Source organism: Panicum hallii, chromosome 4, assembly GCF_002211085.1.
Source record: "Panicum hallii strain FIL2 chromosome 4, PHallii_v3.1, whole genome shotgun sequence".
NCBI lineage: Eukaryota > Viridiplantae > Streptophyta > Magnoliopsida > Poales > Poaceae > Panicum > Panicum hallii.
Genome location: NC_038045.1, coordinates 13,932,281 through 13,948,272, shown reverse-complemented (window position 1 = coordinate 13,948,272; position 15,992 = coordinate 13,932,281). Strand labels below are relative to the sequence as shown.

The following is a 15,992-nucleotide window of genomic DNA, read 5'->3' as shown; positions in this document are numbered from 1 at the left end:
TTTCTTGACGTGGAACTGCAGGCTGATCAACCCCTGATCTGGACCTGGTGTCACCATCTGATCGGTTAGAAAAGTGAGACTCATGAAATTAATCATGGAAAAGGATAGGAGCAAGGATAAGATAAATATAGTAAACAGAATAGGTACCCAAACTTTACTAAACTATCTATCTTTATTAAAATTTGATATAATTGTGGTCATCACTACACAATTTATCGCAATCATTAAAAAGATCCAAATCAAATTGTTCTCACAAAACCAAGCACATTAACTAAGAAACTATAAAGACCGTTCAAACTAGCAATTACAAAAAGACTCTTAAAGACAATCCTAACTTAAACTTCTAGATCTAACATCTCTAACAGTAGCGGTGCCGGTCTCCGTAGTGAACGCGTTTGGCGGGAAGGTGACTCTAGCAAATACTCGATGGCTCATCGCTGTCGGGTACTCCTGATCCCCCTCAACTGAGCTTCCAGAATCGCTTTCTCCCTGATCATCTTCCTCAGCTTTCTTGACCTCTTGGATCTCTGCTCCGGCAGCATCCAAGTCAGTGCTGAGAGCGGCGACCAACTCCTGCGTGGTGTCCATGAGCAAACTTCCTTCCTAGGAGGTGGGGTAGGAATCTGTGCACTGGTTGCACCCTTCATGCGGCGTGGAAATGCTGAAACTCCATGCCCTGGAGCTCATCGTGATAGGCATGGCAAAAGATAGTAGAGAGCTCTTCTAGCAGCTTCACTGGTCCCTGCGTCCAAAGTCCTCCCGTGCTGCCATCCTTTCATCCGGAACACTGATCACCACTGCGCTAACCATCTCCTCCTGCTGAGCATTCTTGTACAAGCAAGCTTCATAACGTGGCATTAGTAGAAAGCCGATTCTCTGCATGGCCTTCAGAGAAGTGCTGGGAATGGACCTTTAGCAAAGTCCAGGTGATGTATTTGCTTCTCATAATGGAGCTCTGGTGGCGGCTTGTCTATTGCGCCGGCTGGCTCTGGATCATCATCTAGGTCCTCGTCACCTCCATCGGGTGCGGCTAGGTCCTCATCACCATCTTCTGCATTGTCTCCTCCTGCGGCACCTGGATCGGCACTATCTCCTCCTGCAGCGTCCTCATTGCTATTGCCTGCACGTCTGAGTGGTCTCAGGCAGCTCCATGGGCTTTCTCCTCAGTGTCAGTGTCCACCCACCTCCTTCGTAGTAGCCGTAGTAGTCATCATCGTCGTCATGACCACCACGAACTCGAGCAAGTCCTCTGGCTGTTCGGGCACCTCCTGAGGATACTGGATCGGTTGAGGCGGTCCAATGGTGCTCTTGCGGCGGTCTACTTGGTTTTGGCCATCTGTAGCAAAAGGCATGTACAGCGCAAGATAGAGGATCTTTAGAAAGTGCTATAGGTGATCTTAAAGCAAGAATGAGTTTGGAAAACATCAACACACTTGAGAGGCAAGCATGAAGTCAAGGACAAGAATAATAGTGATATAATAAAAAAATAAGCAATTTTCAAAAGCAAGCAGGCTCAAGCTAGTTTACTAAGCAAGATAAGCCTTAAAATTCGACCATTACTAATTAGACTAACGTCCTACAGTCAACACTACTCTAATACCACTTCTGTCACACCCGGTTTTTGGAAAGGAACCAAATGCATCTCATATGTGTGCCAGGATCAAGTTCCACACATATGATAGATGATACAAGAAAATACCCGAACAATGTCATAACGAAAGAGAGTATCATAGTACTTTATTACATGACCGAAAGTCTTAAGTGAATAAATAAATGTTTATAACTAGCAGCGGACTTCAACTTCATAGGCAGATGACTGGGAGACATACGCCTACTACTCTTCGAAATCTTCAGGGAACTCCGAATAATTATCTTATTTTGAGCAGCATCGGTTTTAATAAAGCAAGCGTGAGTACACTTATGGTTGGTACTCAGCAAGTGGAGTCAATTATATGACATGTAAGGCCAAAATCAAGGAAAGACTGATATGGTTTGACTGCAATAAGCATTTTTAGTTGACCAAATTTTATTTAGCAAGCATTAACTAAGTGTAAGTGTTTACCAACCCTTAAATAAATATAAAAGATAAGTAACAACACTATGAATAAAACTCATCAATTTAGTTTATCTTTAAGTACAATCATCATGTGAGGGTCCAAGCCGCTCTACACCATGAGCACGGCTGATATATCAATTTTCACTCTGTAGAGGTTGTACACTTTACCCACAATTCATATTTCCCTTAATGTCCGGGTTTGCAAGGCCCTTAAACACTTCCGAAGGTGAGTGGCAGGGATTCACTACGAGGCCTTTACAAAGATTTCCTAACTTATGACAATCCGCTAAGGTTTCAAGTCAAAACGGTCATAACTCTCCCTATTGAGGCAGACGCCTTAACCAGGATCATATCACACCCTCAAGAGGACGAGCTATACCCCGACGATGCAACCCTCTTGCCCTCTCGGTAAGATTGGCATAAGCTAAAGTTTCAAATTAATTAGCCAAGACCAGAGCCATGTAGTATTGTGGTTGCACTGTTTTTCTGGGTGGTTCTCCATATTCCAATTAATGCAATGATCTTAATTATCACCATAAAGTATTCCCGAACATGAAGTTAAACAAGTGTAGCGTAATTTTCAGGTTATTCAACCAAAGTCTAAGTAAAAACGACTAGCGTAGTTACAACATAATTATAACAACCCAGATTTAATCAAGGAAGTTCAAAAGAACTAGGCACATCCTTAGTTTGGGATCCATCATATTCTAGACACATGCATGCACATAAAGTAAATATCTGTATTTATAAAGTTATTAGGACTGGAATATGATCAAGGACCACTTGCCTTCGTCAAAGAACTGCTGCTGCTCAGGAACGTCTTCAAAGCCTTGCTCTTGCGGACCCTCGAACTACGCATCGTCTATCGTAACACACAAGTACACACAAACAAAAATTCAATAAATAAGAAACAATACACCAAACAATATAAACAGAGCAAAACAACGCTATAAAACTATTGTATGCATCGCAAGGGTCGCGTGAGCGCGAGAATCGATAAAAACGGAGATAAAACGGAGAATTTATGGCTAAAACATGATTCTAAGGGCTTATTTGTCGAAGATTTGAAACTCTAAGGGCTCTGAACAAAGAAATTGAGGGCTAGAACATAAATTAAACCTGAGACTTAGGGTTTAGATTGAAAATAAAGTGGCTAGGGATGGCGATTTATATTTTGGAAAAGGACAGGGGCTTAAACAGAAGAAAAAAGATCTATTCATGAATACTTTTGAACTGCCCTGGAGTGCGGGTTGATTTCGATAGAACTCAGGGGCTTATGTGCAAAATACCCTAGGGTTGACCGGTATCGGGTAATTTGACCCCGGTCTAGATCTAATCTAGACTGTCGGATCTGGATCGGGCGGCTGAGAAGTGGCTGGCGGCTATGGGGTGGCAGCGCTGGCGCCGGCGGCGACAACAGGCGGCGGAGGGCGGCGGCGACTCGTCGGGAAATCGCGTAAACGTGATCCTAGGCACGGTTTCGATCGCAGGCTGCACGGGAAGGATGCGGGTGCTACGGGGAACACGTCTAGGGGATCGGGTTGGCGAGATGGAGCCGGGGAAAGGCGGACGGCGGTGGCGCGCCATCGCGGAGCTACGGTGAGACATTGCGCGCGAGAGAAGGCGAAGAAACAGAGGGAATAAGGGCCGGCGACAATGCCCACCTCCACATGGAGCTTCTGCAGTGGGCGGGGGCGATGGAGCGGCGAGACGGCGGCGTGCCCGAGCTTGGCGGCGAAGGCGGCGGTGCGGCTAGGGTTGCGAGGCAAAAGGCAGCAGCTGCGGGTCTTGCGGATCCTAGGGCACGGGGCGGTGGCTTTATAGGGCGGCCTTGGTGTAGGATCAAGAACACCGACTAGAGGGGGGGTGAATAGGCGGTTTAAAAACTAAAACTCACAACACTAGAGAAAATTTAATTAGTAACACAAGAGAGTCCTATGTCATGCTACTACAATCTCTAAAAGGTTTGCAACCTAGGGTGACAAGATACAATTCAAGCTCTAATAAATTAAATTGCTCAAAGTAAAACAAAGATAAAAAGAGCAAGAGAGACAACCAAGCTTGACACACAAATTTATCCCGTGGTGTCGATGACTTGCCGGTCACCCCTAATCCACGTTGAGGTGGATTCCAAGAATTAACCGCTCCTCTATCAAGAACCTCTTGATCTTGAGCCGGCTAGAAGCAAGGAACCACTCCACACCTCGATTTCACTAGAGTTGCTCTTCACCACTCCGGCAAGGTGAGCACAAAACCTCTCACAACCGAAATCGGGGCTTCTCAACAATCCCCTTCAAGAAGCTCCACGAAATCACCTTCTCCAAGCCGTCTAGGGAGCGGCAACTCCCAAGAGTAACAAGTCAATGATCCTTGCTTGAAGATTCCCTAGTGCCACAAAGCTCAAACTCTAAATGCAATGCACTAGGAAGCACTCTCACTCTCAAAAATGCAAATCCTTAGCAAGTGTGTGAGAGAGAGGGATGTCTTAGCCCTAGAGAGTCAAGAATGCTGTTCAAATGGCCAAGAGAGACACCCAAGTGCCGGGCAAAGGGTATATATAGACATCCCATCAAAAACTAGCCGTTACAGTCTTTTCTGCGAGATCGCGGACCGTCCGGTTTCAAAAACCGGACCGTCCGCAGTTATAAACCAGAGAGTCAGAGAGCATTTAATGCGTGTCAGAACTAGCCGTTACAGCCCCGGCGGACCGTCCGCCACAAACCAGCGGACCGTCCGCAGTTAAGAGTTCCACAACTCCAGAGACATGAGGGTCTCTGGAACACTCCTGGAATTAGCCTGCGGACCGTCCGCCACCAAGGGGCGGACCGTCCGCCGTTCAACCTAGAGGAACAAGCAGAGACAACAATGTTTCTGGATCAATTTATCAGAGTGCCTGCGGACCGTCCGCACCACAGAAGCGGACCGTCCGCGGGCCACACAAATTAGACAGACCAGAGAACATCCTTTCTGGAACGAGAAAGAGTTACAGTGGCGGACCGTCCGCCCAGGAGGACCGGACCGTCCGCCAGCCACCAGATAAACTCTCTAAGCCTTTCTGGAACGGTAGCGGACCGTCCGCACCCAAGGGGCGGACCGTCCGCTCTTGAGCAGTCAGCACTCAAATAAGTTCTTTTTCAAAAGCCCGGCAAAGCGTAGTTAGCCCTCATGCATGCATTAGATATTTTGAGCAAAATGGCACTAGAGACCTGTCAAGCACGAGTACATGACCCCTCTTGATAGTACGGCTATCTATCCAACAAATCCGGTCACTTATCATCCACTAAGCACCTTGTGACCGGTAAAATTCAAAAGACCCTATTTTATACCTTTGCCTTGAGCCCAAACTTTTCTCATCGTCTCCAGAAATACACACGTTCGCAAATAACTCTTATTCATCCGTGGATCAACCTATACTCATTTTCTCAAAAAGAATTGTTAATCCACAAACCGTTGTCATTAATTACCAAAACACGAATTAGGGGCCTAGATGCTTTCAATCTCCCCCTTTTTGGTAATTGATGACAACACTAAGTTTTGGAGTGATAAAAGTGTTCAAGTCAACTTCATACGCTAGGCATAAAGAGAACTTGAAATTGAACTTTGGAAAAACTTACTCATCTTTCTTGAAAATTTCAGAATATGTATGAATAAGTTCACTAAGTTCAATGAGTAGAGAGAACTCCCCCTTGATGTGTGCATATAAATTTGAATGAATATCCAGAGCACACATATTTATATATGAGCATTTTGACGGAGTTTTCCCTACAAGTGGAAATCGAGGCATACAAGATACACAATATATATGACATGAATTTTAGCTTGATTTCCATAGCCTCACAACCACAAGATGAACATAAGTAAATAGAAGTAGCGTACATCAACATAGTTCATCACAAATAACAAGCCAAATCCATGCAAGATATAAAACATAAGTCCATCCAATAAAGTTCAACACAAAATAAGATATGAGTGGCAAACGGAAGCGAAAAGCGAATGAGTTCCATGAGAAATCCATGAGCTCCCAGAAATCCATGAGCTCCCCCTAGATCAAAGCACTCCAAAGCTCCTTCTCCCCCTTTGGCATCAATTTCCAGAAAGATCAATCCATCGGCGGCGGAGGAGGTGGTGGTGGGTAGAACGGCTGGTGTGGGTAGAAATCTGGAGGCGGCACTGGAGCCAGGAACACTGAGTAGAAGTGGTCAGAAAACCCAGTGAAGGCTGTGCTGAAGGTATCAAAGCGCTGCTCTAAATCCTGCTGCCTATGCTCAAGCTGCTCAAACTGCTCAGACGAAGGCAAATCCTCAAAGCGCGCGTCAAGAGCGGCTATATCTGAGTGTAAGTTCTCCTGAACCCCCTGCATCTGAGCCATCATAGGCTGGAACATCTGCTGCTGCATGTTCTGGAAGTTGAGGTCCATCTGACTCTGCATCTGACTAGTCAGCCCAGCAATCTGAGAGGATAGGCTCTCCTGCATAGATGCAAAGTAAGGATCAAAGTAGCCAGCTGGAGGAGCCCACTGCGGCTGTACTGGAGAGTGCGGTGGTGGCATGCCATGCTGTGCTGCAGCTGCTCCTATGTGAGCATCATCGTCACTATCATCATCACCACCATGCCCCTGTGCTTCAGCATCTCCAGGGAAAGGAGTCAACGGCCTCATAAGAAAAGCATGGTCATTCTTGAATGGCCGAAAGGGAGTATGCTTGCACTCACAAACACCTCTAAATGATGTCTTCTCTTTGATGATGGACATGATGTATGGAGCAAAGTATAAGTTCATTTCCATATTAAGCCTTAAATCTGCCAGCTGATCCATGATGAGAGCAATGACATCAATCCTATTCCCATTCATGATATGAGAAATCACATTCCAATAGAGCCCTCTAACTTTGTCCTTGTTGCCACTCTTAGGCATGAATGTGACTCTTGCAATTTTATTGATCACTGCAGGATGATGCCTCAGACCCTGAGTCCCCCCAAAGGTTCTGGCTATACCAAGATGTGCAGGCTCATAATACATGGGGTAGTCATTCTCATCTAGAGGATTTTCTAAGATGACATTCATGCTTTGCTCACTAGAGATGAAATCATAGTCCAACTGATTTGCTGCAGCAAACTGAGCAAAGGTGGCAAAATATATCCTCTTCCCAGTGGACCATCTAAATAGACCAGCTACCATGTCAATCTCTAGAGTGGCATAGAACTGGCGTATGACGGTTTCATTCCAATCACATCTATGTTGCAGAAAATTAGCTAACCCCATTTCCGCAAATCTATCCACTAGGTCAGCCATGACAGGATGTGATCGCATATACCCCAGGTCAATAGTTTGATGTTTGAACACAGTTTTCTTAACTAGATGACCGAAGTAAGCATCTTGTTGTACCTTGGTGCTGAAAAAGAGGATGTTGGTGTCACGAGGCATGGCGAACTGATTCACTGCTCTAGCATTTGCATAGCTTTCAGCAGTCCACTGTCGGCTAGGAAGATCTAGCCCCATCAAAGCAGTAATATCATCTTCAGAATCCTCTAAGTCCTCCTCTGAAGATTCATCACCAACACCACCCACTGATGATGCTGCAGCCATCTCACTAGGATGAGGATCATAGTCCGAGTCATCTGAATTATCACCATCCCTTTGCCTCTTTGATGTTCCAGCCTTCTTGATTTTTGAGGTGAAAGCTTTGAAAATTTTCCGAGGTGGCCTGGGATCAAGAATTGACCATAAGAACAATCACAAAAGGAAGAAATCCAATCCATAATCATACAAGTCAATTCTGATTATTTCTGAAAAAAATTTGCCACCGGCGGACCGTCCGCGTGACACAGGCGGACCGTCCGCTACCAGACGCGGACCGTCCGCCTACTAACAGCGGACCGTCCGCGACGCATCTGTTCAGCACATGAACACAGCAGGCGCCCCAACTTTGATCCATCCACATTTTGAGTTTAGATACAAATCCACCAACCGAATTAATACTACACCATCTCCTCATCACTAGGAACAAAGTGCCCCAACTATTTGCAAGAATCCATGGCCCAAAAATAGATCGGAGCAACTAACCCTAACTCTTTCCAATGAGTAAATCCAAGAATAAGAGTTAGGGATTCATCGAAATACCGAGAGGACATGATGAAGAATCACAAGAAGAGTCCGGGGATGTGCTCGGACTGTCCGCGAATCACGCCAAAAATCCTTGACCTTGAAGTCTTCCCCACGTGCTTGAGAGAGAAAGAGAGAGAGCCTTTGGAGAGGATGACTCGGGTTGGTGAGAGGAGAGAAAGGAACAGCCCAATATAAGGCAACACTGGTCGGCCCCATCTTTCTGTCAAGTGGCGGACCGTCCGCTATTTCCAGGCGGACCGTCCGCTTCAAAAATTTTGTTGTTGACATCAGTTCTGCAGAGCGTCTGGTGATCAGTCCAGATGACCCGCGGACCGTCCGCCTCTTACATGCGGACCGTCCGCTTCAAAACACTGTGGCCCAAAATAACATTGCAGTCCCTCTGGTGATCGTTTCACATGACCTGCGGACCGTCCGCCAGTTACACGCGGACCGTCCGCTTCATAACTTCTGTGGCCCAAAACAAGTTGCAGTGTCTCTGTTGAACTAACCTCATAAACCGCGGACCGTCCGCCTCTTACCCGCGGACCGTCCGCTGAACCAAATTTCAATCTGTTCAGTATTCAGCCAATTTTCACAATTCCAACTTCAATATGGGATCATTGCTCATATAAAAATCGAAAAATTTCAAATCTTGCATGAAAACCTTCCAAACTCTCATATGAGCAAGTTATAACAAGAATTTGAAAATAAATCGAGTGAAATCATGAAAAGTCATAAACGGCTCAAAAAATTCCACAAAAATTCAGAAAATTGAAACAAGGAAAACATGGAAGAACCATATGTGACATGTGCTAGTTTTCAAGCCACATTTGAGAAGTCAATGATGTTCAACTCATTTCTCAACTTGCAAAACCGAGATTCATCCAAGGGCTTAGTGAATATATCGGCTAATTGATCATCCGTGCCAATACCATCAATCTTGATATCGCCCTTGTTCACATGGTCTCTAAGAAAATGATGACGGATATCAATATGCTTGGTTCTTGAATGTTGAACCGGATTAGTAGCAATCTTCACGGCACTTTCATTATCACACAACAAGAGAATTTCATCAAATTTCACACCATAGTCAAGAAGAGTTTGCTTCATCCATAACAATTGTGTACAACAACTTCCGGCCGAAATATATTCCGCTTCGGCGGTTGAGAGAGCCACGGAATTTTGTTTCTTTGAAGACCAAGAGACAAGCGATCTTCCAAGAAATTGACAACCACCGGAAGTGCTCTTCCTATCAACCTTGCACCCCGCATAGTCCGAATCCGAGAATCCAACCAAATCAAAGTGAGCGCCCTTAGGATACCATAAACCAATATTAGGAGTATATTTCAAGTATCTCAAAATCCTTTTGACGGCGGTCAAATGACATTCTCTAGGTGCGGCTTGAAATCGTGCACACATGCAAACACTAAACATGATATCGGGCCTAGATGCGGTCAAATAAAGCAAGCTACCAATCATAGAGCGGTAAAGCTTTTGGTCAACCGGGTTACCTCCCTCATCTAGGTCAAGATGCCCATTGGTAGCCATAGGAGTCTTGATTGGTTTTGCATCTTCCATACCAAATTTCTTCAAGATATCCTTTACATATTTTGATTGACACACAAAGGTGCCTTCCTTGAGTTGCTTGATTTGAAGTCCAAGAAAGAAACTCAATTCACCGATCATGGACATTTCAAATTCCCTAGACATCATTTCACCAAATTCCTCACAAAAACTTGGGTTAGTTGAGCCAAAGATAATATCATCAACATAAATTTGACAAACAAACAAATCCTTACCAATGGTTTTAGTGAACAAGGTGGTGTCAACCTTACCAATTTTGAATCCCTTGGAAATAAGAAAATCTCTCAATCTTTCATACCAAGCTCGTGGAGCTTGCTTCAAACCATAAAGAGCTTTAGAGAGCTTATATACATGATTTGGTTTCTTGGGATCTTCAAAACCGGGAGGTTGCTCAACAAAAACAAGTTCACTAATTTTGCCATTTAAGAAAGCACTTTTCACATCCATTTGAAAAAGTTTTATGTTGTGAGAACAAGCATAAGCTAATAAGATTCTAATAGCTTCTAGTCTAGCAACGGGGGCAAAAGTTTCACCGAAATCCAAACCTTCGACTTGAGTGAAGCCTTGAGCCACCAATCTTGCCTTGTTTCTCACAACCAATCCATCTTCATTTTGCTTGTTTCTAAAAACCCATTTAGTGCCAATGACATTATAATTTCTAGGCCTCTCAACTAAATCCCAAACTTGATTCCGGGTGAAATTGTTTAATTCTTCATGCATAGCATTCACCCAATCCGGATCTCTCAATGCATCATCTACACGGTTAGGTTCAAGAAAAGATACAAAGGAATAATGTTCACAAAATGAAGCGATGCGAGATCGAGTTTGGACACCCTTACTAATATCACCCATGATTTGATCCACGGGATGATCCTTTGCAAGAATATGATGTGTCCTTTGAGGAACAACGGGTTCTTGAGTTGATGGGGAAGTTGCACTTGAAGAACCAACTTGATCTTGTACTTGAGGATCATCATTACTAGAATCTTGTACAACTTGTTGTGCTTGATCATTTGAGATAGAAGTTGAAGGATTAACTCTAATAGAGATAGAATGACCATCATCACCTTCATCTTCTTCTCTTGGTCTAACATCACCAATTGACATATTTTTCATAGCATTTCTTAAGCCATCACTTCTCACATCATCAAGATTTTCTTGTTCACTATGAGACCCATTTGTTTCATCAAATTCAACATCATATGCTTCTTCAACAATGCCATGCGTTTTATTATAGACCCGATAAGCCTTGCTACAAGATGAATACCCAAGAAGAAAACCCTCATCACATTTGCTTTGGAACTTTGATAACCGAGTTCCCTTCTTGAGAATATAGCATTTGCAACCAAATACTCTAAAATATGATATATTTGGTTTCCTTCCAATGAGCAACTCATATGGGGTCTTGTTATGGAATCTATGGCAATACAATCTATTAGATGCATGACATGCCGTGTTGATAGCTTCGGCCCAAAAACTATCGGAAACATTGTATTCGGAGAGCATTGATCTTGCCATATCAATCAAGGTTCTATTTTTCCGCTCAACAAGACCATTTTGTTCCGGAGTATATTTGGTTGAAAATTCATGTTTGATTCCTTTCTCATCACACCATTCTTCAACTCTTGTATTTTTAAATTCACTTCCGTTATCACTCCTCACTTTCTTCACCTTGAGTTCAAATTCATTTTCGGCCCTTGTCAAGAATTTCTTGAATATATCATAAGTATCGGCTTTGTCATGAAGAAAGAAAACCCAAGTATACCTTGAGTAATCATCCACTACAACAAGACAATAGCAATTTCCACCAATACTTCTATATGTTGTAGGACCAAATAAATCAATATGCAATAATTCCAATGGTCTTTCGGTTGACATGACACTCTTAGAGGGATGACCATTTGCAACTTGCTTTCCGGCTTGACATGCACTACATAATTTATCTTTCTCAAACTTTACATTCTTCAAGCCAACTACTAAATCATGCTTTATAAGACGGTTGAGTTGTTTCATGCCAACATGACCAAGTCTTCTATGCCATAACCAACCCAAAGATGATTGAGTGAACAAACATGTAGACAAGTTTGCCTCTTTAGTAGCAAAATCCACAAGATATACATCCTCATATCTAAACCCCGTAAAGATGTGATTTAGTCCATCCAAGCTAGTTACTACAACATCATCTTTAGTAAAACTACACTTATATCCAAAATCACAAAGTTGAGTGACCGCTAAGAGATTAAACTTGAGAGAATCCACCAATAAAACATTTGAAAGAGAATGGTCACTTGAGATTGAAATCGTACCAACACCTTTGACTTTGCCTCGGCTATTGTCACCAAAGATGATATCACTATAGCCATCCACATTCTCATTTAGAGAGGAGAACATCATTGGATCTCCGGTCATGTGTTGAGTGCATCCACTATCAAGCACCCAATGTCTTCCTCCGGACTTGTAATTTACCTACAACAAAGAGACAACTCTTTTAGGTACCCAAACTTTCTTGGGTCCTTGAACGTTAGTGACCAAGACTTTTGGCACCCAAATGGCATTCTTTTTAGCACCATCTATAGGTATTCCAACAAATTTTGCACTAACATTGCCATTTGAATTTCTCATAAGAATGTAACTAGAATCAAAGGATATGACTTTCATGTTGGTGCAATTCTTCTCAACATGACCAACCTTCTTGCATTTTTCACAATATGACTTACCACTACTCTTCACAAAAGTGGTTTTGGTGTGCACAAAAGCCTTCTTCCCTTTCTTAGAAATATATCCAACACCTTGCTTGTTCAAAGTGAACTTTTGACTTGCCCAACAATGATTAAACATGGCTCTACTATCATAGCACTTTCTCAAATCATTAGTCAAGCAAGTAACCTCTTTCTTTAACAAATCATTTTCCATAATAAGAGATTCATTGCAAGATGAGTCATCAATTTTGGTGCAAGAGGAACTAGTTGAACTAGAATCGCAAGGTTTATCATCAATTAAGTCACAACTCACACCAATGCTCAATGTTGCTTTTCTTTCATGATTAAGTAGGGCATTGTGAGCTTCCTCAAGCTTCTCATGAGTTTCTTTGAGATTCTCATGTGAAGTCTTTAGCTCCTCATAGGAATCTTGAAGAGAAGTAAATTTCAACTTCAATTCCTTTAACTTTGCCTTTTCTTTAGTCATGAATTCATCGGCATCATTTAGCATTTCAACAAGATCATCATATGAAAGTTCATCAAGTTCATCATCTTGTTGTACCTTTGCACCACCCTTTGCCATAAGACAATGTGGTGTAGAGAAGAGTGATGGAGCCTCCTTGATGGCGATCCCGGCAACTCCCTTGGATGGCTTGTCATCATCATCATCATCATCATCATCGGAGCTTGCATCGGAATCCCACTCAACAAAATAAGCTTGACCATTCTTCTTCTTCTTGATGAACTTCTTCTTCTTCTTTTCATCATTTTTCTTGTCCTTCTTGTCATTTTTCTTGTTTGGACAATTGACACTAATATGACCCATTTCACCACATTGAAAGCATGTCTTGTTCACAAAAGGATTTTTTCTTGATGATTGACCTTTCTTGCCAAAGTTCTTCTTGTTCATCATTCTATTGAATCTCTTGACAAAGAGAGCCATCTCTTCATCCGATTCTTCTTCTTGACACTCACTTTCTTCCTCCATTTTGCTATCTTGAGCTTTGAATGCCACACTTTTCTTTTTCATATCAATTTCTCCCCCATGAGCTTCATCTTGAGATTTCTTGAACATGTCATGAGTGAGAACCTCTCCCAATATTTGTGTAGGAGTTGCGGTCTTCACATTTGACCTTACAAGCAAGGTCACAATTGTATCATATCTCTCCGGAAGGCATCTAAGAAATTTGTGGTTGAAATCCGCATCCGGTACCTCAAATCCAAGTCCCTTGAGGTCATTCACAATGTCATTTAGCCGGTTGAACATCTCGGCTATACTCTCATCCTTCTTCATGGTAAATTCACTAAAATTGCCCTTAAGCAAATATAACTTGGCCTCTTTCACACTTGATGTGCCCTCATGAATTTCCATGAGCTTTTCCCATATGTCATGTGCATTTGTGAGACTCTTGACTCTATTAAATTCGGTCACACCAAGGGCACTAAAGAGCACATTGACCCCTTGATCATTGAGTATCTCATTTTCCTCTTCTAGGGGTGACAAATTTTTTGAATCTAAAATGACATATCCATCATTTACCACTCTCCATAGCTTTCTACTCATGGCTTTGATATGAGCCGACATCCTAGTCTTCCAATAATCATAATTATTCCCATCAAAGAACAGTGGCTTCCCAACATGAATTCCATTATCACTAGTCATTGTTCTACTCCAAGATGGTTAAATCCGCAATTAATGGAGTACTTAGCTCTGGTACCACTTGTAGGATCAAGAACACCGACTAGAGGGGGGGTGAATAGGCGGTTTAAAAACTAAAACTCACAACACTAGAGAAAATTTAATTAGTAACACAAGAGAGTCCTATGTCATGCTACTACAATCTCTAAAAGGTTTGCAACCTAGGGTGACAAGATACAATTCAAGCTCTAATAAATTAAATTGCTCAAAGTAAAACAAAGATAAAAAGAGCAAGAGAGACAACCAAGCTTGACACACAAATTTATCCCGTGGTGTCGATGACTTGCCGGTCACCCCTAATCCACGTTGAGGTGGATTCCAAGAATTAACCGCTCCTCTATCAAGAACCTCTTGATCTTGAGCCGGCTAGAAGCAAGGAACCACTCCACACCTCGATTTCACTAGAGTTGCTCTTCACCACTCCGGCAAGGTGAGCACAAAACCTCTCACAACCGAAATCGGGGCTTCTCAACAATCCCCTTCAAGAAGCTCCACGAAATCACCTTCTCCAAGCCGTCTAGGGAGCGGCAACTCCCAAGAGTAACAAGTCAATGATCCTTGCTTGAAGATTCCCTAGTGCCACAAAGCTCAAACTCTAAATGCAATGCACTAGGAAGCACTCTCACTCTCAAAAATGCAAATCCTTAGCAAGTGTGTGAGAGAGAGGGATGTCTTAGCCCTAGAGAGTCAAGAATGCTGTTCAAATGGCCAAGAGAGACACCCAAGTGCCGGGCAAAGGGTATATATAGACATCCCATCAAAAACTAGCCGTTACAGTCTTTTCTGCGAGATCGCGGACCGTCCGGTTTCAAAAACCGGACCGTCCGCAGTTATAAACCAGAGAGTCAGAGAGCATTTAATGCGTGTCAGAACTAGCCGTTACAGCCCCGGCGGACCGTCCGCCACAAACCAGCGGACCGTCCGCAGTTAAGAGTTCCACAACTCCAGAGACATGAGGGTCTCTGGAACACTCCTGGAATTAGCCTGCGGACCGTCCGCCACCAAGGGGCGGACCGTCCGCCGTTCAACCTAGAGGAACAAGCAGAGACAACAATGTTTCTGGATCAATTTATCAGAGTGCCTGCGGACCGTCCGCACCACAGAAGCGGACCGTCCGCGGGCCACACAAATTAGACAGACCAGAGAACATCCTTTCTGGAACGAGAAAGAGTTACAGTGGCGGACCGTCCGCCCAGGAGGACCGGACCGTCCGCCAGCCACCAGATAAACTCTCTAAGCCTTTCTGGAACGGTAGCGGACCGTCCGCACCCAAGGGGCGGACCGTCCGCTCTTGAGCAGTCAGCACTCAAATAAGTTCTTTTTCAAAAGCCCGGCAAAGCGTAGTTAGCCCTCATGCATGCATTAGATATTTTGAGCAAAATGGCACTAGAGACCTATCAAGCACGAGTACATGACCCCTCTTGATAGTACGGCTATCTATCCAACAAATCCGGTCACTTATCATCCACTAAGCACCTTGTGACCGGTAAAATTCAAAAGACCCTATTTTATACCTTTGCCTTGAGCCCAAACTTTTCTCATCGTCTCCAGAAATCCACACGTTCGCAAATAACTCTTATTCATCCGTGGATCAACCTATACTCATTTTCTCAAAAAGAATTGTTAATCCACAAACCGTTGTCATTAATTACCAAAACACGAATTAGGGGCCTAGATGCTTTCACTTGGGAGCCTCGACGTGTGGGCCCGGGCAGCACGCGGGGGGAGGCCGTGCCACGCAGTGGCCGGACTGGAGCTCGAGCCCAAGTCTGGCTCGAGGTCGGGGACGACCCCAATAGGCGAGCCCCGCCTATCAGCATGCGAGAAGGGAGAAGAGAGAGCTGGCGCGCG

General features: G+C 43.7%; 1 protein-coding gene across 1 annotated transcript in view; it reads right to left on the bottom strand.

Moving 5' to 3' along the window:
• The window catches only part of LOC112890362, a gene marked incomplete at its 5' end in the record, with an annotated part of 62,239 nt that extends 50,459 nt beyond the window's left edge, over positions 1-11,780 (bottom strand). The window contains 8 exons of the mRNA XM_025957265.1: positions 6,228-6,671; positions 6,771-6,891; positions 7,072-7,212; positions 7,369-7,758; positions 8,699-8,712; positions 9,006-10,256; positions 10,578-10,616; positions 10,926-11,780. Coding sequence (XP_025813050.1) covers positions 6,228-6,671; positions 6,771-6,891; positions 7,072-7,212; positions 7,369-7,758; positions 8,699-8,712; positions 9,006-10,256; positions 10,578-10,616; positions 10,926-11,780 — 3,255 coding nt within the window. The remainder of the gene's footprint in view (positions 1-6,227; positions 6,672-6,770; positions 6,892-7,071; positions 7,213-7,368; positions 7,759-8,698; positions 8,713-9,005; positions 10,257-10,577; positions 10,617-10,925) is intronic.
• Between the last annotated feature and the right edge of the window lie 4,212 nt (positions 11,781-15,992).